Source organism: Parasteatoda tepidariorum, chromosome 4, assembly GCF_982258835.1.
Source record: "Parasteatoda tepidariorum strain Cologne lab strain chromosome 4, Ptep-v5.0, whole genome shotgun sequence".
In the NCBI taxonomy this organism is placed as follows: Eukaryota; Metazoa; Arthropoda; class Arachnida; order Araneae; family Theridiidae; genus Parasteatoda; species Parasteatoda tepidariorum.
In genome coordinates this window covers 89,015,860-89,037,267 of record NC_141758.1, presented here as the reverse complement: position 1 = coordinate 89,037,267, position 21,408 = coordinate 89,015,860, and the positions used below count along the sequence as shown (strand labels likewise).

Genomic DNA, 21,408 nt, shown 5'->3' with positions numbered 1-21,408 from the left:
AATAAGCATGCATCTTTGATATTTGGTCAATTTAGGAATTGGTAACTGGGCGGAGTGAGCTTGACGCTAGCTTTTATCCATCAATCTTCTTATAACCCTATATTGATTGTGTGACCAAACTTTTTCGCCAAAGCAATTGGCGTTGTTTAAACAAAAGCTATTGTTAGAGGAAGCCATTTTCTGCATTTGGCTGCGCGGGATTTCATATTTTATCATCATGAAAGTTTTAATTACAGGTAATTCTTATTAATTAAAGATTTATAATATTAGTGTACGTTTCATAGCAGTATATAAAAAAATTGCATGAAATTTTTAAAAAGATTAATGAATTTTATTAAATATCTGTGAATACCACGCGTTAGATTTTAAAGTAAATAGTTTGTAAAATGTATGTATTTTAAGAAAATCGTTATAAAAATTCATTTATCAAAGTTTTTCTCTGCTTCCTTAGAAATCCTTTGTTTGATCTGCCGAAATTGTGTGAAGCAGTTTAGTAATGAAATTTCATTTAGTTGAATTACTTGATTTATGTTTATTTTAGTGACATAATACAGAGGTATCTTTTTTTTTCTATGAAATATATTGCTAATTAAAATTTATTATATATAGAAAGATTAATATTGAATTTTCTTAAAAATAGTGAAGAGGGTTTTGATCATGTCTAAAATAATTTGTTTCAATTTTATTGTAAACTAATCTAAAAAAAAATTCTGAGAGAAATGGAACAAATTTAGATAATATTTATCATTTTCATTCACAGTTACTGCATTCATTATTATTCTTTTAGGTTGTCTTAACTATTGAATAAATTATGAGCATGCATACTTTCAAAAAAATTTTTTATTCTATAGGTGTATCACAATTATGTGCAAAACAATTTGTACTCAATAATTTGTTTTATTTAAAATACATAATACAAATACTATAATAAATTAGAAGATAATTCAGATTAGCAAGTTATCTTAAATTTAAGTTATCTTTATTGGATATTAATATGAAATTGAATTTTTTCAATTATTTAACTTCTCAAACTATATCTATAATTGTATTTTTTTCATTACCCTAAGATTTTTGACAGTTTACGTGGACAATGTAAAGCAAACTTTTCATATTTCTTCTTTCTCTTCATAAAATACTTTTTTACTAGGTGATTCCTTGGAGAAGTATTTGGCTAATTACTTAAATGCTGAATGAAAATGGGATATCGATGTTTGCACACCCTGGAATCGGTGTGGACAAATTAAATGTGCAGTTGTGAAGGGACGATTGTGTTTTTGTCTTAATTCATGTTGGTAAGTTGAAATGTAATTTATTTATATATTTAATGATTATGTATCTAAACCATTTGTTGGCATTGTTAGTATCTTGTGTAACTATTCTAATTCAGATACTTATTTATTTTTTTATTAATATTACTTATGGTTGTGCTATAAAATAATAATTTATTTTGCTTTTCTTAAAAATAAAGGAACTAATGATGTGCAATTGGGTACAATGCCCAACTTTAAAAAACTGGCTTGTGTGGTTAATAAAATTAGTGGGGTTATTGGGGAGATTTTGTTTGGTTATCTGTGGAAGAATAATTCTGGGTAGCCAGCCACCAGGAACTAATAAAAAGAGAAGGGAACTCAGAAGGTATAACTCGTAACCACCCCCGGACAACTATCTACATGTGTTTTTGTTTTTTTTTGTTATTAAATTTGCAAGTTTAAAATCTGTTTAGCACCTTGGCGATTGTAGTTGGCACGGCAGATCACAATACAGAAATATTTCTGAGTTGTTTTTCTCGAACGAAGAGTTTAGAAATTTCTCTTGCTGAAAGATCAGCGTATGCATCAACATTTTGTTAATCTTGAAAACGTCACTATAAAGCGATTCATTGAAGTAATTAAAACTTTGTGAATTTTACTTGGGCTAATGTTCTGTGAATCAGCTTTATCTGTGGATGAATGTATTGGTTAAGATCACATACATTTAAACTGCCAGGGCCATATTCAACTGGCAAACATCTTTGAAGAATGCATAGCAAAGTTGCTAAAAAAGGAAGTGTATTTATACACAACTTTATATACTAATAATATAAAAATATTGTAATCTTGTCTTGACATTTAGCCAGATAACCAGAACTCATCCCATACAAATAAGAAAGAGTAGTCACAGTCAGATATCTGTTTAGAAGAGATTTAGGTCCGTTAACGAACTATTCACAAAATATCTTTTCATAAAAACGGACATTTCACAAAATAATTTATCCTTTACTCAGACCCTTCACAAATTCGTTTATCTTCATTATTGTTTTGTTAATCGAATAAACCCTTCCGGGGGGGGGGAGAACGACAGATGTAATCTAAATAAATTTTGTCTTCGGCAGACACTTCTTCCTTTATTCGTCCGAAATGAATATTCTGCGTTCAGCAGTATAGGCAAAATACCAAATATTTGTGTGTTGCATCTCTAATTTAGTAGCAGCAATTGCTGTTTATTTTTTAAATTTTAATTTTTTTAATTATAATTTTACAGTGTTGGGCATAATCTTGTAAGTCTTTACAATTTAAAAACTCCTTGAAAAAGTTTTTTTTTTTTTTTGCAATAACAGACCCTATTTGCACAAATTCACAAAAGCAGGACCCTGGTTGAAAGAATGTGACTTAACGTTTATTTTATATTCACAAATTACAAGTAATTTTTTCCCAATTTTACAAATACGGACCTTTTACAGAATGTCTGGACAGATCCCTGACAGTACTTGAACAGATTTACTACTATGATGCTGTAAAGAAAAATATTCAGTAGAGAGTGTTTTTTTCTAATATTCTTATCTGTGCTACTTTACACAATGCAGAAATTTTTTTAGATGCAATAGAATATTTTATGACTAGTTCTCTCTCAATGATTCTGGTTCTACCCTTAAAGGACAGAGGGAAGATTGTTTAGAGCATTGTACCTGAATTATAAATGCTCTGCCACTTTAAATGCCTTTGGTAAAATATACTAAATTAATAATGCTAATGAATAATGCCAATTGCTATTTCTAAATAGCAATGGGTATATGTTCAACACTAAAAGAGATTATAAAAATTTTTAGATTGCACGGAGATTGATCTAATTCTATTCTTTGTTAGCTTAAATGAGATCTAGACTCAACAGAAGCTAATATGAGTGTCTCAGTTAGTATCTTTCTCTTTTATTGCTATAATGTTTTGATTATTCGGAGAATTGTATATTTTTAACAGTGGCATTATACCTTAATCGTTGTGAGTTTTTTTTCCCCAACTGTATTGTTATAGTACGGATTGTTTACTGTTAGTACAGCACTGTTTATAAATTATTACAGTATTAATAAAATAATTAAAGTCAGAATGAATTAAATGATCTTTTAATGTTTATCAGTATTTGTCTTTAGTCACACCGTGGTTAAGGAAAAGACAGTGCCCTACCAGTTAGTATATTCCTCTTTTATTAATAATATATATTCTTTTACTTTGATTATTTCAGAAATATTTATTACTTTTGTTTTTATCAGTGGCATTTATTGCATTCTAAATAAAAACTAATTTAATGTTTGATCTAGATACTAATAAGTTTAGAAAATTAATTTATGATTTTATTTTTTATTCTTGTAAAAGGTTTAGAAAATAATATTCATTAAGGAACTGGTGATGTCGACAGAATTTAGATGATTAGATACTAAAAAACTGGGAACAGTGCAATCAAACCTGAACAATGGACAAACACATCAACATGTACTGGCTCATCATTAAAAGTCAGCGTGGGGATAACACAACATGCACATTCCATGATCCATCATGGACTCGTGCCTTTAAGAAGCCTACGTGGCTGTCTCTAGGGTAAACGGTGACTCAACAGTGCACACACCAACTGAACAATTGGCTGTGAGGTCATTTATGTTGTGTAAAGAAAATATAATAAAATCTGTGCTGTGACTAACTATTAAATGCTGTGATGTAATGTCCTGTGATTGTCTTGTTCTTAAAGCCATTAGTCTTTATATGTAAACCCTGATTGATGCTGCAATAGAAATATTAAATAATATTGATCAGACACTTTCCCTCTCTTTCAGATGTAAGTAACCTGACTAAATTGGGGATCTGCAAAAAGAAAAAATCGAGCAACAAAGCTAATGTTGCAATAATTTACACTCCTTTTTTATGTCTTGATTTTAAAGTGACAGATGTGTCAAATCCCCGAGTATGAGTTTGAGTGATGCTTCCACCCAAAAGAGTTGTGAGACCACTCTGAAAGTGTCGCAAGTATGCCATATGCGTGGAAAAAGATGGATATGCCAGATTTAATAATATTAAAAAAAATTTCTGTTAATCTGTGAGTAGTAAGAGCAGGCATCGGTGCGGCGGAAGTGATGAGCAGTCAAGGGGTGCTTATTTCTGCCCACCCATAAACCGGAAGTTGCTTATTTCTGCCCACCTACAAACCGGAAGTTGCTTATTTCTGCCCGCCTGAAAATCGAAACTTCGTCTGCAGCGTCATGGGGAGCTTATTTCTTTTTTTTCTTAAGCCTAATATATTTTTAGTTTCGGTTTCTGTTTTTAATTTAGTTTCGTTTTTTTAATATTATTTAATTTATTAGTTTTTTGAGGGTGGCAACACTTATTATTTTAATATTAGTTTTTAAGGATGGCAACACTTAGAAACTTTGTTATTTGGGGGAGAAATTGTGTATTCTGAAGTTATGACGTCATCTTTTATTACATAATAAATAAATGATATCATGTTTTTGATCTAGTGGTGCCATCTATGTGGGAATAAAATAACTTTAAATCTATTTTATTATTTAAATCTGTTTTTAATATTATTTATTAAATATAATTAAGGCTGAGGATCGAACTCACGCCATCAAAAAGCCTTCGTGGGTCAGTAGTTGGATATCATAACCACTGACCCACGAATGCTTGGTTAGATATGTGTTAATAAGTTAAACCTTTGTATAGTGAACACGTGTATAAATAAAAACTGTTTGATATCGATATCTTAATACAGTTTAATCGATATAGTTTCACTTAACCTTTGACAGTTATTAAATATTTATTTCTGCACCTCTTAATGTTATTATAACTTTCTCTGGATGGCAATGGTACGGACCATACACGTGTTAATTATAACATAATAAATACATGATATCATATTTTAACTCTAGTGGCGCCATCTGTGTGGGAATGTTAGAGATAAAATAACTTTAAATCTATTTTATTATTTAATTTAAATATAATTAATGCTGAGGATTGAACTCATCATGTGGTGATAAGAGATAACGATAAATAGAGGTGGCGAGAGTAAAGTTTTTCATTCATCATGGATCTTTTGAAGTTCAAACATCCCTTTACAGCTGTCCTCGCAGGTCCAACAGGTAGTGGTAAAAGTTATTTCATAAAAAATGTGATTGAAAACCAAATGATACATCCTTTTCCAAAACATGTGGTATGGTGTTATGGCGTTTATCAAAAATTATATGATGAGATGCCTAATGTTGTTTTTCAAGAAGGACTTCCCTCCGATTTGAATCAATATTCAGATGCATTAATTGTGATTGATGATCTCATGAGTGAATTGGGAAATGATCCTCAATTGACGAAATTATTTACAAAATTTTCCCATCATAAATCTCTTAGCATTATTTTTGTGGTTCAAAACATTTTTCATAAAGGAAAGGAAATGAGAGAAATATCCTTAAATGCTCATTATCTTGTATTATTTAAGAATCGAAGAGATCAATCGCAAATTACACATTTAGGACGTCAATTGTACCCTCGTAAAGTTAATTTTTTTCAAGAATGTTATGCTGATGCTACATCAAAACCCTATGGTTATTTACTCATTGATTTAAAGTGTGATACGGAAGAATCTTTACGCATGCGTACTGGTATGTTTCCTGGAGATACTTATTATGTGTACCAACCTCGATAATTTCATTTCAACTGTGAATTTCAAGGAAATTAGATGACAACTTTAACCATTGTTTTTGAAGGTTTTCAACTTTTATCAACACCTATAAATAGGACAGACACTCGAAATTCAAATCATTTGAAAGTAAGATGTCCGTATGTAATGAGCGAACATTAGAGCTCATGAAATTGATCTCTAAAACTAAACATTGCAAGTCTCTTTTAAAAAAGTGTTCAAAAAGTGAAATAAAAACTTTGTGTGAGTGTGTATTGAATGTATTGTGTGGTAATATACCACTCACGAAATCTCAGAAAAATAAACTAGCTCCTCATAAAGAAAGTTTAAGAAAACTTTCTAAGAAGAAATTGCCATTGTATAAGAAGAAAAAAATTCTTGTACAGAAAGGAGAAGGATTTTTATCATTTTTATTACCTGCAGCTATTTCTGTGATTACTTCTTTAATTCATGGAGTACAGTAAGAAATTTGTGTTGGTTCCGGAGGATAGAGTACAAGTAGCGGAACACTTATCACAATTGGATCAACAAATGAAGAATATTCTACAGAAAAAGGACTTAGCAGATGACGAGAAAGCAACTCTGTATTTACAAATATTGCAGAAGTATACGCACTTTTCAATTTCGAGACCGAAAAAACCAGAACCTCAAACCGATCATGAGGAAATTACGAACATAGACAATCCTCTAGTAGAGTCTGCAGAAGAGATCTCTTCAAATATCAAAAAAGAAACTGAAGACTTGGAGGGAAAAATTCTAACTGCTGTTCCAGTTCGATTTCAAGAAAAAGCTAAAGATATGTATCAATTCTTAAAAAATAATGAATCTCTCCTTTGGAACGCTAAAGGTGAAATTATTCATGAAGATAAAACTGTTCCTGGAAGTAATATAGTAAATCTTATCAATGACTTTTTGCGAAATAGAAAATCAGCTCCAGTGGGGAGAAATGTATTTTTAAAAACATTAAATGATATTCAATTACCATCACATTTAGATGTAAATAAAAAATTGTATAGTAAAAATAAAATTGTTAAGAAACCTATGATGTATGCCCGCAGAAGTGCTTGGGTGAAACTTTGAATAAAATTTTATTTATTTAATTAAAATGTATTTTGTCTTTATTGATCATTTTTTTCACAGGTGAAAAAGTTTATATTATCAAGGAAAAATTTCACCCTTTATTAATTAATACAAAAAGTTTTAGAAAGAGGGATAGAATTTTCTGAAAAACTGGACATTTCCTTTTTGCAAAAACATAAATATTTTCTTAAAAGATAGAAATTTTTTTATAAAAATAAAAATATTTTCTGAAATATTAGAAAGTTTTGTTAAAAAGTTTGAAATATTTTTACGAAACTAGCAAATTTTTAACAAAGAGTAAAAATATTTTCTTAAAATAAAAATTTTTTGTGTAAAAACATAATGTTTTCTTAAAAGATAGAAAAATTTTGTTAAAACGTTTGAAATATTTTTACAAAAACAAAAAAATATTATCTTAAAAGAGAAAATTTTTTGCAAAAAAAAAATATTTTCATAAAAGATAGAAAGTTTTCCTCAATAATAAAAATATTTTCTGAAAATTTTGTTAAAAAGAATTAAAAATGTTACACTATTGCCTACATAACAATATTTAAATGTAAAATTTTATAATAATGACATGAGAGACACTAGATTTAGTTTCATTCCTTTTTTATTTTCTAAACACAAATCTTACACCATATTTTTTCTTTACAAATTGATACATCTGAAAATCATTTACATATAATTGATTTGAAATATGATACATAGAATAGCCTTGACAGCGTTTGAGTAAAAAGTAAATACAATATTGTCCACATACATTGGATGTAGGTGATTGAAACACTTTGGAATTCCATAGTACGTCCGTGTAGGAAGCGGTATTCACGTTGTAAAATCCGAGAGGTTTCCCATATGAGTCATAAAACTCTAACTGTCTTTGATCATTCACAAATAACGCTAGCCAGTGAGTTCCAGGTTGTGATGAGTCATCTGAATTCGTGATAGCACATGTGTTTTCTCGGAGACTCGGAAGCGTATCTCTTGAATATACGCCTTGAAAGTAAGGTGTTGTTATTTTATCTTGCGATAAAATGTAGAATAGTTGCAATCCATCCATTCTTCAATTTCCGAAGTCGAATAAAATATTTCTTGACTTGTTAATTTCAATCAAATTTTAAAATTCGGCAAAAACGATAACGCATACTGTTTTTTCCAGTGATTTGGCAAATTTCAGTTCTAATCTCAAATTGCTATGCTTAATCAGATTTAAATGTTCTCCTGAACATAGATCTGGGGAGAGATTAAATCCAAATAATGTATTTCCGTTCCTGTAGTCTTCTCTGGAAATAAATATTCCTCTATCTTGACCCATTCGTTCCGTTCCATCAAATAAAGTTTGATAGGCACGAATGTATTGATTTTGTGAAAAGTTGAGTTCCAATGGATTATGGGGGACAGGTTGTCCATCTACATACACTCCAATAAAATTTAAATCAAAATGTTTAAAATCAAAAGGAGATTTTGTCAATGTTCCATGAAAAGCTTCATTATCTACACAACCAATAATAACCTTTTTAGGCATTTGACCCGAAAATATATTATCTTGAATAAAAGACATGCTCCCTTTAGGAATTGAATACACTTTGCATAGGACTCGATTAATGGGGTATTTTGCACTTGTTTTCTCGAGTGCTTTAGCATGACCAAGAAGCACTCCAGGGTTCACACGAACTTTTCGAATGAATAAAGAGACATGATCCAATACTACTTTAAATCCTTCAGATCCTTGTAGACAAAATTCTGGTTTGCTTCTTATTAGTTTTATTTTCAAATCCACTAAATTGAGTAAAAGACGTTCTTGATGAAATAAATCTGAATGAATGCAGCCAATCATGTCCACTGTTGCGCTTTCTTTGAAAAAAGCAGTTCTTTTATTTAAACCATCCTCAGAATCTTTATAAAATAACTCAGCAGTTAATTGAGATGTTTTGCTATCATATCCATGGTTTAGGAGAGTTTCAATATAGGCCCTATAGGGATAGGTATTACTTGAATTGGAAACTGTACGATCGTTTAAAGACACATCTACTTGAGAAAATAATGAATGTAGAAATAAATTCACAGGTCCTATAACATCATCTTTAGTGATAGCTGTATTGTTCGTTTTTACTATTTTCGCTTTCACATACAATTGTGTTTGACTGAGATCTATGTAATCTTCTACACTTCCAGAGACATGAAACTCTACGGGAGCATTATCAAAAACGTTAGAAAGAGGATGAAATTGTATCCATTGACCATCTTGAATAACTGTTTGAGTTCCAGGTAAAGTAAAAAGTTCCAATTCCGATTTTACGCACTCAGGAGAATCTTTCAACAAAAATGCCATTTTATGGATCAAAAATATCACGTCCACTCACTTTGCGTGCTTTAGATGAAATGAATCGTTTTTGCTTCTTACGCTTCCTTTTATAGTTTCCTTTCCCGACCATAGACTGCACTTTATCAATAGCTTTTCGTGCTAGATTTTTTCCACTTTCTTTAGTTCTTGTTTTGACGGCTTCCTCAAAGTTTTCTCCAGATAATACATCAGATGCTACTCGAGTTCCTGTTTTTAAAACTTCTTTTCCAATAGTTTTACCACCTCTTACTAAAAAGGGTAGTGCTGCTCTAAATAATCGACGAAATATACCACCAAGTCCATAGCCCTTTTGGAAATTAACACCTTTATAATAGGGCAAACCCGAGCCAATTTGACTCGCATAATGATCTTCGAATTTTTCAGCACAACAAACGTACGGTACACTCATCTTGACGTCTTCTCTTCAAATGACTGATTCAAAAAACGCATCGTACTATTTATAGTATTTGTCTCATGCGGAAATGTAAAACTATAATCACTTTACCACTTTCAAAAGGTACGAAATCACCTGAATTCAATCTGAGCTCCACATGGATAGTTTGAAAGGAGTGTCTCGTTAAAGGTAAGTATTGTGGTCTATCATAATACTGGCTAATTGTTTCATCATCATATCCTTTTATTCGAACGATCCGCAGTAAAGGAGCTTGCGTATCTCCGACAATTTGTGGTGAAATTAAATCTGAGTAGACGTAAAAAACGGAAAAATTAGACCACGCGTCAGCCACAAATTCGCTTTTCTGGTTACCCGTAATGATTGCATCACGTTGAAATCCTAACAATTCACCTAACTTTTCTAAATGAAGGCTGTAACCTTGAACGGCGTTAATTTTAACTCGTTTCGTAGCTTTATTGTAATTTATTGTAAATCGACTAGGATTTTTAGGTAAAGCAAGTTGTATAGCTGATACAATATCGAACATTGATTCATAACAGCCCACATCAATTGTTTGCTTAACAGTCGATATGATATTACCGTTACTTATCTTGTAATGAAAATAATTGTTACTTTCATTTACGTTCAGCCAAGAATGCGGATAGATGATTTCAGATAGGCCTACTTCCCATTCCGCTTTTAGATTAACTGGTATCGGTAACTGCGTCTTAAAATGGGAAATTTTGTTGTTAGGAAAAAACTGCATGGAGCTATCAGAGGGTAGCGTCACATAGAAAGACATTTTTGAGAATGAGTCTTCATAGGTTAAGTTTCACTATTTATACTTTTTGAATATCACTCAATTAGGCATTAAACTTTTCAGGATAACCTAGAAATTTAACAAAATATTCCGTGCTTCCTCCTTTCTTTCTCTTTTTGATAACTTTTTCTACGGGATAATAGCCCGAGTTGACTACTTTTTGTAATTCTTCTGCATAAAAGGTACCTTCGATTGATTCATTCATTAAATCTTTCAATTTATACACTACAGGATTTCGATGAACTATTTTATCTATGACAAATAATTCTCGAGTCCAATTATTTTCATATCCTTTCTCAAATGTAAGTTTTGATTTACTAATGCGAACAGTGTCACCTACTTGAAAAACAAGGTTATCAATATTCACCTTATCACTATATAAATTATTCCAGACTTCTTTTTGATTATCGATATTCACTGAGGCTGGTTCCATTTTTATACTTCTGTGTTTGGTATGATTATAACTATGGACTAATTTAGAAATGACGTCAATATATTTTTTCGTATTATATTCTGTAAAGTATTTCCACATCTTCATTTTTAAAGTACGGTTAAACCTCTCAACAATACTTGATTTAGTTTCATTATTCGTTGTAAAGAAATGAACTTCTAAATTTTTAAGATACTGCTGTATAAGTTTATTAGTAAATTCTGTTCCTTTATCTGATTGCAGTTTCTCAGGTTTTCTTTCTCTAAAAATAATTTTTAAAGCTGGCAATACATTTTTGGCTGATTTGTCTTTAATAGGAATAGCCCACGCATACTTTGAGAAACAATCTATACAAGTTAACAAATATTTGAAGCCATTATTAAATTTCGCTAAAGATTACATGTCAACTAAATCAATTTGAAATTGTTCATCTATACCTCCAACAATCACTCGATTCCGTTTAAATTTATGCCTCACAGGTTTATGCAAAGTATAAGAATCTTTAGTCTCTAACCATTTCTTAACGTCACTTTTCTTCACTTTACCTTTCACAGAATTATAAATAGCATTTACACCTCCAAAACTTCCTGGATGTTCAGGTTTCGTATAAACTGATGAAAGTAAATGATCCATAATCTATTTCAAAAATATTTTTTCTCTAATGACAGTTAAAATTAACTCTCATAAACATTCTTAAAAAATAACGGTATACAATAATTTCAATAAAATTAAATAATAATACCTATTTAAATATAAAATAGTTTTCCTTATTGTATTGCAGCAATAATTTTTTCTTCTTCTATTTTAAGAACCTGAAAAAAGTATTATTTTGAAAAAGAAAATTCATGCCTGCTGAAAAAAAGAAATCTCGTTTCCTCTGAAAACAAAAGTTCACAGTAATTTTTACAAAATATAAAAATAACAACAAAATATTTTAAAACTTAAGTTATTTTATTTGCAAAAATCATTTTTAGCAGCAGTTAATAAAGTATCTAATTTGATTTCTTTTAAAAAACCTTCGCACAAAAAGTCTTTAAGGGGTTGTCTAAACAACCTTCGTTCACTTAGTTCATTATTAAAATCCAGAGCAATATTCTCCACATGTAAGTCCAAACAAGATTCATTGAAATCGTGAACACTGCACACAACCTGGTCTAGAAAGTCAGCAGATCTGTCTACTGGCTTCAGACCTTTCTTCAGTCCAATATGTTTATACAACACAATTTTCAGGCAATCTTTCATAATAGGACCCGCTTCGCTGATGTCTGAATTCTTTGGCACCACTGGACACTGTTGATGGGTGGATTCTTGAAAAATGTTCAAAAAGTCCACGGACCTATATTTTAAATTAATATAGCCGAATGTCACACTATCTCGACACTTCTGTAGTTCTCTCCACTGTTTGAAACTGATTTCCGTCTCGTGCTTGTATACGCGGCCACTTCTGCAGGTATATTCGTCCACTAGCAGATACTTTCCCTCGTCATTCATCAGCACATAAAATTTTTCACGGGGATTAGCTGGAGGGGTCTCTTCCAAAGCCATGTTGATGTCTGCAATGCCGAAGATACATGTCGGTGGACCATGACAGAAGCAAGTATTATACTGTTCAGGCTGTAGAGTTATACCATATCCTGAAGGATAGTATGAGTCTCCATATCTGTTAAACCTTCGTATATGAATGGCTGATTTCTTGTTATACGTGTTGACCAAAACGAATAAGTCCTCACCAATTGGATAGCAATACTCTGGAAAGTTTCCCTCCTGGAACAAACCTTTCCTCTTTGGTTCATCCTAATAAAATAAAAAGAAACACTTTTTTGAGTCACCAAGAACAACAATAACGTTTAAAATAAGTAACAACTATTAACGGAATGTAATTATGCTTTAAATTTAAATTAATTATACCTTTCGATTCAAATAATATTAAAGAATTTTTAAAGTTAACTAAGTTTTGCCACATGCTCTGCTTAAAAAAGAATTAATGCTAGAAGTTACAATAAAACAATTCTATTAACAATAAATTTAAAAGCATAGTAAATTACGAAGAAATCAATAGTACTTACTTCAGTTTCAACATGTTTTCTCTTTAAATATCCGTCCATAACGACCCGGTGAATCAAACAGTTTAAAAACTTAATCGAGACACAACAGAAGAACAAGTGAAATACTAATATAAGAGGGGGAGGAAATTTAGTCACTCTATCCTTCTAGTTGCCAAACCAAGAAAGTATAACTTTAACAGCCAATCAGAAAAATATGAAACTGTCACATGCTTAACTACTTATCAGCGCAAGTGAAAGGAACTGAATTCAACACACACGTCATAGACCAAGATCCAGCTTGTTATACCTTATCAGAATGACTCGCTCTGTAATTAGTAGTTGTATTATCACACAAAACACGTCACACAAAACACGTGTATGGTCAGTACCGTTGCCATCCAGAGAAAGTTATAATAACATTAAGAGGGGCAGAAATAATTATTTAATAACTATCAAAGGTTAAGTGAATATCGATGAAACTGTAGGATTATATCGATATCAAACAGTTTTTATTTATACACGTGTTCACTATACAAAGGTTTAACTTATTAACACATATCTAACCAAGCATTCGTGGGTCAGTGGTTATGATATCCAACTACTGACCCACGAAGGCTTTTTGATGGCGTGAGTTCGATCCTCAGCCTTAATTATATTTAATAAATAATATTAAAAACAGATTTAAATAATAAAATAGATTTAAAGTTATTTTATTCCACATAGATGGCACCACTAGATCAAAAGCATGATATCATTTATGTATTATGTAATAAAAGATGACGTCATAACTTCAGAATACACAATTTCTCCCCCAAATAACAAAGTTTCTAAGTGTTGCCATCCTTAAAAACTAATATTAAAATAATAAGTGTTGCCACCCTCAAAAAACTAATAAATTAAATAATATTAAAAAAACGAAACTAAATTAAAAACAGAAACCGAAACTAAAAATATATTAGGCTTAAGAAAAAAAAGAAATAAGCTCCCCATGACGCTGCAGACGAAGTTTCGATTTTCAGGCGGGCAGAAATAAGCAACTTTCGGTTTGTAGGTGGGCAGAAATAAGCAACTTCCGGTTTATGGGTGGGCAGACTGATTCAAACTAATGTATGCAATCCTTTATTAGATTCACAATTTGAAGAGTTGTGCTTTTATCTATATACTTAACAAGGTATCTTGATTACAATATTAATTTGAAGCAACTTGTTCTCTTCTAGCTTTTGCCTGGATTCTGTTGATGATTCATGTTTGTCCCGGGGAATGGTCTCACAGCATTGTCTGCTTAAAGCTTTTCTGTGAGATATATTTACCAGGACTTGATTTTCTACAATGGTTTATGCAGAGTCTCATTTAGTTTGAAGAATATCTCTGTACCGTAACAAGATAACATTTCAGTCATTGATTTTGCTATATGTATTAAATATAATTGTATATTTTTTAAATTCATAAAAATAATTAAGCTCTTTATTTTCGGACACGGTTGTCAGTTATTAATATAACTGAAGTCTTTGATTGGATTCTGATCCACTGTAGAATTTTAAAGTAACATGATTTCTATTTTTTTATCTAGAAAAATGCTTTTATTTTACAGCTGACTAAGCAGACAATAGCATAGCTGCCAACTGTTCAGAATTTTTCGGATTTGTTCCTAATTTTTAAATCCAATCTGATATTTTTATAAAAATTCTGAATTTTCATAAAATTTTTGATTTTAAACCAATCCTTTTTTCTGATCGCCACAAGCATGCATCCTGTGATTATTGTGCTAAAGTAATTTTTAGTAGCTTTTTATTGGAAAATAATATTCCAATAGCTGTCTGTTGCTGATTATTTCGCTAAATTATTATTTTTGGAAATTTTTTTTTGTAGTATTTAAACACTTGCATCAGAAATATTTGTTTATGATGTAGATTATTATTTACCAGTGTTTTATAATTTGGAGATAAATAATTATATATTAATAGGTAATGTTTGTTTTTAATATATTATACCGGTATTCCTAATTATAAAACATTAATATTATAAGTTTCCCACAAAAGATAGTGTTTATAGTTTTGTTTTACTAATTTACATATTTAAATATATGTCTATTAATGTTATGATTTAATAATTAAATTTTTGTCTTACTCTCGTAATTAGTGCGTATAATTTTGTCGCATATAGTGTTCCTCATTTTTGATTCCTAAGGTTGGCAGCTATGCAATAGTTATAAAGAAAGACTTAGCTGCTCTTTTTCTCAGGATGATGCCACTGATAGTGGTCATAGACCTTATATGATTGCATCTGCAAGCACCTTCATAGAGTCAAGCTAGCTACCATACTCTGTCTATTGTGTAAGAACAAAAACAAATATACGTGCTTCAAATTCTCAGATCCAACTTGAATAAATTTTTTTTCTTCCTTTTTTATACTTTTTACATATGCTGTACTCTTACCACTAAAAATAAATATATTCAAAAGAAAATTTATCTCATTTATTTATTCTTTCTTGAAGATGTATATCAAGAGAAAGATACTATTTTATAGTACATATGTATCCAAGGTGCTACTACTATAACACTGCAACTATTTCAGTTTAAATGAATCTCAAGTTAGAATTTAATGCTACTATATTTAATTAAAATTTTGAAAATGCGTTCAATAGTACGTTTAGAAGTTATTTGACTAAAATATTGATAAGTATTGTACAAGGGCTAGCTCTTGACCTGAGAAAAAAACAAGAGTTTCGGGAAACGAAAAGCGTTAGTTAACTTATTTTTAACGAACTGTAATTCAACTTTTTTTTATTTTCAACTAGCTGAATATCCACTCTTCGAACAGGATTAATAAAATCAAAAAAACAATAACTCGGTACTGAACAACCCAATGAAATCGTGGACAAAACTGAACGGTATATACTGACAAAATTAATAAGCAAAAACGTAACAAAACCTGTTTTTTGTTGTTCAGCCCATTAAAATTGAGATTAACTGTATTCAACATTACTAGGCATAATATCGAAATTAACCATTAACTTGGAATTTTTGTAAATAAGTAATTTTTTTAATTTATATAATAGGAATTACCCATATTAATTAAGCATCATTGGCGACAATAATAGTATGGCGCTTGTTTCGATTAATCTATACGAATAAGTACCTGAACTCCATAAATGTTGCTTTTTGTAACATAATGGCTTGCTTTTTAGTATTTCAATATGCATCTATTACATTACTTAAATGAACTGAGCGTCAGCATTAACACTTTGACTCAGAATTTTCATTAAATATATTTTTTTTCATTATTTCTTTGTATTTATTCATGTCAGGATAGGTGAGAAATAAATTTAGAAGTTTAATAATATTTGGTGAGATGAAATATAACGTGAAACACCATGTCTTTTCCTGCATAAAAAGTCAAATATTTCAAACGCGGTTCACTTCCAAACAATTTAACTAATATGCAGTTATTTAAATCTTAGCGAAACAGTTATTTATAATTGAAACTTCTTTAATTTACAAAATCATTAATACATTTTTGAATATGAATCAAAAAAAGATTTTTCCAAACTAATTATTTTGAATTTTATATTTCAGTAAAATATATAATTCCGTAATCTAACAAATATTTTTTATCAGCTGTTTGACTTTTTATTTTTAAAGAGAGAATACCAAAAAAATATATATATTCTTACTAGGAATTAAAAGGCCAGAGAAAAAGAAAAGAGGGACAGTGGTTAATGAAACTGAAGTAATTTTCTACGTTTTTCCTAAGTAAATTGTACCACTTTCCCATTAATTTTGCCTTTCATTGCAAAAGAATTTTTTTTTAATTTTAATTACCGCTGTTTTTAAATTATTTACTTATACCGAAACACATTTTGACAAACGTGACAAATTAAATACGTCATTTCAGATAACTTTAGAGATAATTTGGTGACATAGTGCTACCACGTAAATTTTTTTTTCATTGTTGTTGTTTACGTCGCACTAAAGCTGCTCAATGGGCTATTGGTAACGGTCTGGAAAACATTCCTGACAATCATCTGAAGACATGCCATCACAATTTTGAACTCTGCCGAGGTGAGGCTCCCTTCGCTTCGATAGACCGACGACATGCGCGTGAAGTCAAGTACTTACGTATAACATTTTAACGAGAACCAATACCTCACACCCTCGGTCCCTTCACAGATTCATCCAAGTAGTTTTTCACCCGCACGCTGACAGCGGCCAGTTATGCTCGACTTCGGTGATCTGCTGAGAGCGTGTCAACAATCAGTCAATTGCGGAACTGTTGTTGATTGAAATTATGACGTAGCGAGAAAAAAAAACTAAATAAAGTACAAGCAATAACTCTTTTTTATTGTTATTAAATAGAGCTATAAAGTATCAATGATGTTATCTTTAAGATTTTTGAGGAAACAACGGCTAAGGCTTAACCAGTCAACCCCGCTTAAAGGAATATCATCAGTTCCAGCCAAATCTATGCAATTGAGCGGGTTATTCGATTAAAAGGATAGTGCAATATTCTATCCTAAATTTCTGCGAAATTTTATTTTTAATGGTATTTAATGCAAATTATAGTGTTTTGATTAAATAAACTTAGTTTTATGATCAATAAACAATTTTGATTACTAGCATCTGTGTTAGTATCATAAAATATAAATGTCATTTAAAGTTATATAGAAATAAATCAATATTAGTGAATAGTATAATATATAGGTACTAAAATATTACTTGATCCCTTCCGAAAAAATCTATAATTGAAGACTATTTTTATACCCGTTTAATTCGTCAATTTATCAAAATTAGATTTTCCCTTTCAGTTCCTAATAAGACTTTCATGAATAATTGCGTATTCCTCTCAAACGCATAGTCAGATAATTTATTTTAAATTTTTTTTTTCTAACCTCGTCTTGAGAATTTCCAAATTAATGAGCTATTTTAGTTTGGAATTTTTTTTAATATATCGTTTCTCAGATTCATTGCCCCCCCCCCCCTCGATTAATTCAAATCCATCCTTTTCTTGCTGAACTTGCAATCATTCTCAGAGTTATTCTCTGGATTAAGCAATAATTATTCTTACTTAAGAGAAAGACACACTGTATACTGATTTGTTACGTTTTTGAAATTTTTTCTTATGAAAGCTAATAGCGCACCAGGAGGGGACCACAAATCTTGACTACAAAACAAATCACTCTGTACCTTTTTAAAATTCTAAATGATGTGTAAGTAAGTACAATTTGTCTAAAGTAAGAACTCCCCTATTCGTCTGGACCTGTGGGGGTGACTATGGTAACAAGGTGTAACTATTTCAAATAGGGGTGTGGGTCACTATTTAGGATATATTTTGTCTCGGGTGGGGGAGAGAAAGGGAATCATTTTTCTTCATATTGCCCTAAAGCAGTGTTTCCCAAAGTGTGGTACACGTACCCCCAGGGGTACGGGAACAGTTTAGCGAGGGTACGCGTCCTTATGCGAAATATCTTGCAATAAACGAAAATTTCAAACAAACTTATTTAAAAACAAAGCTAGCCATGAAAATTTACGATTACGTATTTTTCTATTTGCTATTTTTTGCGGAGTTTGCAGTTAATAATTAGTGGTGTCAACAGCCAGTTGTGATTTTTAACTTTTGTGCAATTTTTTTTTATAGTAAAAAATACACTCATTTTTTTATTAGTGGTACACAGCATTACGAAAAATTTAGAAAGGGTACACAAAAGTCATAAGTTTGGGAAACACTGCCCTAAAGTAAAGAGAAGCTACCCTCCCTGAAATTCGCTATTCTTGTTTCCTTAGCAGCAGACGGCCTCAGATTTAGTGGCGGGGGGAGTTCTTACCGTAAACAAACTATAATTCAAAGAGGGGTAAAACACTCGTCGCTCACTTCAATGTATAACTAGCAGCAAGATTAGATTTTTTTTTCAATTTAACCCGAACACCTGTTTAGACCAACTAATGAACAGGACCCTTTTGAAGTGACCACCTATTGTATCCTTTTCTTAACTGAAAAACGAAAATTTCATTTTAGTTAGTGAAGCATTTCTCCAAAATAAACAAATTTTTTTCATTTCAGTACCTCTTCTTCATGCAATTAGGCGGGGACAAAAAACAAAGAATGTCAGTTTAAACGGGGAAGTTTAACATTAGTTGCATACAAAATGATTTGGTTCCATTCGTGTAAGCTTGTTATTCGATTATCCGACATGCAATTAAGTGGACATGACGCAAGAAAGTTCCAATCCGTTTTTCGGTCGAACGGTTTGTAATATAATGTTTTAATGTGAACAGTAACCTTCGTGCGACGAACTATTAGTATGCCAAATTTCATTGCTCTCTGTCGGATGGTTTAGTCCAGGGGTGGCAAACCTTTATGTCTCAACGTGCAATTTTATCTAAAAAAATGTTTAATGAACTAGTTAATGTATAGTTTGTCTAAAGTAAAAACTCGCCTAGCCATTTGTCAAGACCCTTGGCGGTGACTATGGTAACGAGTTCTAACTATTTCAAGGGATGTGGGGTCATTGCTTAGGACAGATTTTAGCTAAGTTTCAGCGAGAGTAAGAGGACTTTTTTTCCAGTCTATTGTGTTAGCCCTAGAGTGAAGAGAAGCTACCTTCCCTCCCCCCCCCAATGCCCTCCTGTGTTAACATTGTTCGTCAATTCGGACATTAACAGGGCAGATTTGTTGACCTCTCTTACAAGGGCACCATATTAGGTGGGCCAACGTTGCTCCCACAGTAAGGGCAGATAGTACAGAGAAGAAAAGAACATCCATGCCTTGCCCGGGATTCGATCCCAGAACCTTTCTGGTGCAAAGGCAGTTCCCTAACCCCTCCACAGGCCGGTCGGCTAGCTACCTTCCCTGGAATACGCTATTCTTGTATCCATAGCAGCAGACGGCCTCAGACCATGTGGCGGGGGGAGTTCTTAGCTTAGACAAACTATAAATACTCTGTTAAATTCTTCATCCATTTATAATTACATTCATGTTTTTAAAATATAGGAAAAAACAAGTGAGTGCGAGCGAAAAGGACACATAGCCTCTAACATAATTGGATATAACTAGGAGAACAGATTTTAAATTATCTTAAGTTAAAGCTAGACGCCCGGTGGCTGAGTGGTAGTGCTTTGCGCTCCCGTGCCACCGGTCCTGGATCCTCAGGCCGGGCAAGGTTGACTCAGCCTTTCATCCCTTAAGTGGGTAGACAAATGAGTACCAAGCATGCTTGGGAACTAAACACTTGGGGTTCCGCGTTCGGCTGACCACCTAACTGGAACATCTGCTCCTGTACCCTAGAGCCCAATGTCAAGAAAACTGAGATGGGCCCAGTAGGCCTTGGCCCCCTAGGGGCTGTCGCGCCACTGAGTTTAGTTTAAGTTAAAGCTACATTTTTTTCCTTCGGCGTAATTTAGTTAGGCTAAGATTATAAGAAGTAAAATTATGACCGCGGCAGTACCTATAGAGTGGGGGGAGTCTCTCCCCTCTCCCTATATATATATGTGTGTGTGTAACATAAAGCGCTTCAACTAATCTTTTTATGATATTCCTTTGTCGAAGTCTTTTTCTTAACTTACTATTCTAAACTAAACGCTCTTGCACTTTAATATTCACATCCTGTCTTGTAATCTACTTTTGGTTACTCGAGTAACAGTTTTGATTTTTCCCCTTATTTGAACTGTGAGAAAGACTTTTTCACTCGCCTTATTTAAAATATAGATTTTGTTTTATAACCGTCATTGAACAGCCGACCCAATTTTAGGTTTACGACTCCTAATGTTCAACTCTGTAACCTTGTAATTTTGAACAAATTCAGAAGACAAGGAAATTTTTGTTTCAGTACCCTCAGAGGTATTGATTTGTTATAGGAACATGGAGGACTTTGCAACTCGATAGATTTAACTTGCATCAGTCACCATTTACTACACGGGCAGTCTTCGGCCGGCTGTGGATGAACCCACGAACTCTTGGGCATGGGTTCAGTGCCCTACTATCCAGGCCTATAATAGATAGATTTTATTTTATTTTATATCCGTCGTAGAACAGCTGATCCAATTTTTGAGTTTACGACCACTAATGTTCAACTCCGTAGTTTTGTAATTTTATAATTAAAAACTGGAAAGTTCCGCCCCTTGTTTACGTTGCTGATCAACCCTCATGGTTGCTTCTCATTAATCATTGCAGATTAAGAGAAAAAAACCGTTTATTTCCATAAATTACGATCGAATTGCTATTTGCATTTTGAAGATGACTAAATTTAGACAAAACAATAAAATTGGTACCAATCAATAAAATTGGAACATCCTGTAGAGTTAATACTCAGTGAAGATGGAACCAAGGGAAAGAGTATTCGCCTCCGAATGAGGTGAACCAGATTCGAAT

At 31.9% G+C, this 21,408-nt stretch overlaps 2 protein-coding genes and 1 long non-coding RNA gene across 4 annotated transcripts; 1 reads left to right on the top strand and 2 right to left on the bottom strand.

Annotated features, from left to right (window-relative positions):
- The first annotated feature begins 24 nt into the window (after nucleotides 1-24).
- LOC147811925 (uncharacterized) lies at nucleotides 25-4,277 on the top strand. Of its 2 annotated transcripts, none has more exons than XR_015433184.1 (3): nucleotides 25-236; nucleotides 1,148-1,292; nucleotides 4,082-4,277. It is a non-coding gene; the product is annotated as an uncharacterized LOC147811925 (long non-coding RNA). The 2 variants fall into 2 exon arrangements; XR_015433185.1 differs by lacking the exon at nucleotides 4,082-4,277 and adding an exon at nucleotides 3,627-4,070.
- Nucleotides 4,278-8,128: 3,851 nt separating this feature from the next.
- On the bottom strand, nucleotides 8,129-9,343 carry LOC147811924 (uncharacterized protein F54H12.2-like). Its single transcript, XM_087162291.1, has 2 exons — nucleotides 9,004-9,343; nucleotides 8,129-8,865 (listed from the first exon to the last, which is right to left on the bottom strand). The coding sequence occupies exons 1-2, from the start codon at nucleotides 9,341-9,343 to the stop codon at nucleotides 8,129-8,131; spliced, it is 1,077 nt and encodes a 358-aa protein (XP_087018417.1).
- A 2,473-nt stretch (nucleotides 9,344-11,816) lies between these two features.
- LOC147811923 (uncharacterized) lies at nucleotides 11,817-13,350 on the bottom strand. Its single transcript, XM_087160392.1, has 2 exons — nucleotides 13,066-13,350; nucleotides 11,817-12,793 (listed from the first exon to the last, which is right to left on the bottom strand). The coding sequence occupies exons 1-2, from the start codon at nucleotides 13,102-13,104 to the stop codon at nucleotides 11,951-11,953; spliced, it is 882 nt and encodes a 293-aa protein (XP_087016518.1). The 5' UTR covers nucleotides 13,105-13,350; the 3' UTR covers nucleotides 11,817-11,950.
- Between the last annotated feature and the right edge of the window lie 8,058 nt (nucleotides 13,351-21,408).

What these genes read in the sequence shown, in the direction of transcription:
- LOC147811924 (XM_087162291.1), bottom strand. Translation starts at nt 9,343, where the DNA reads ATGGCATTTTTGTTGAAAGATTCTCCTGAGTGCGTAAAATCGGAATTG. An exon ending in TCGTACAGTTTCCAATTCAA is followed by an intron (nt 8,866 to 9,003) that starts GTAATACCTATC and finishes CTTTTTTCAAAG; the next exon opens with AAAGCGCAACAGTGGACATG.
- LOC147811923 (XM_087160392.1), bottom strand. Translation starts at nt 13,104, where the DNA reads ATGGACGGATATTTAAAGAGAAAACATGTTGAAACTGAA. An exon ending in GAAAACATGTTGAAACTGAA is followed by an intron (nt 12,794 to 13,065) that starts GTAAGTACTATT and finishes TTATTTTATTAG; the next exon opens with GATGAACCAAAGAGGAAAGG.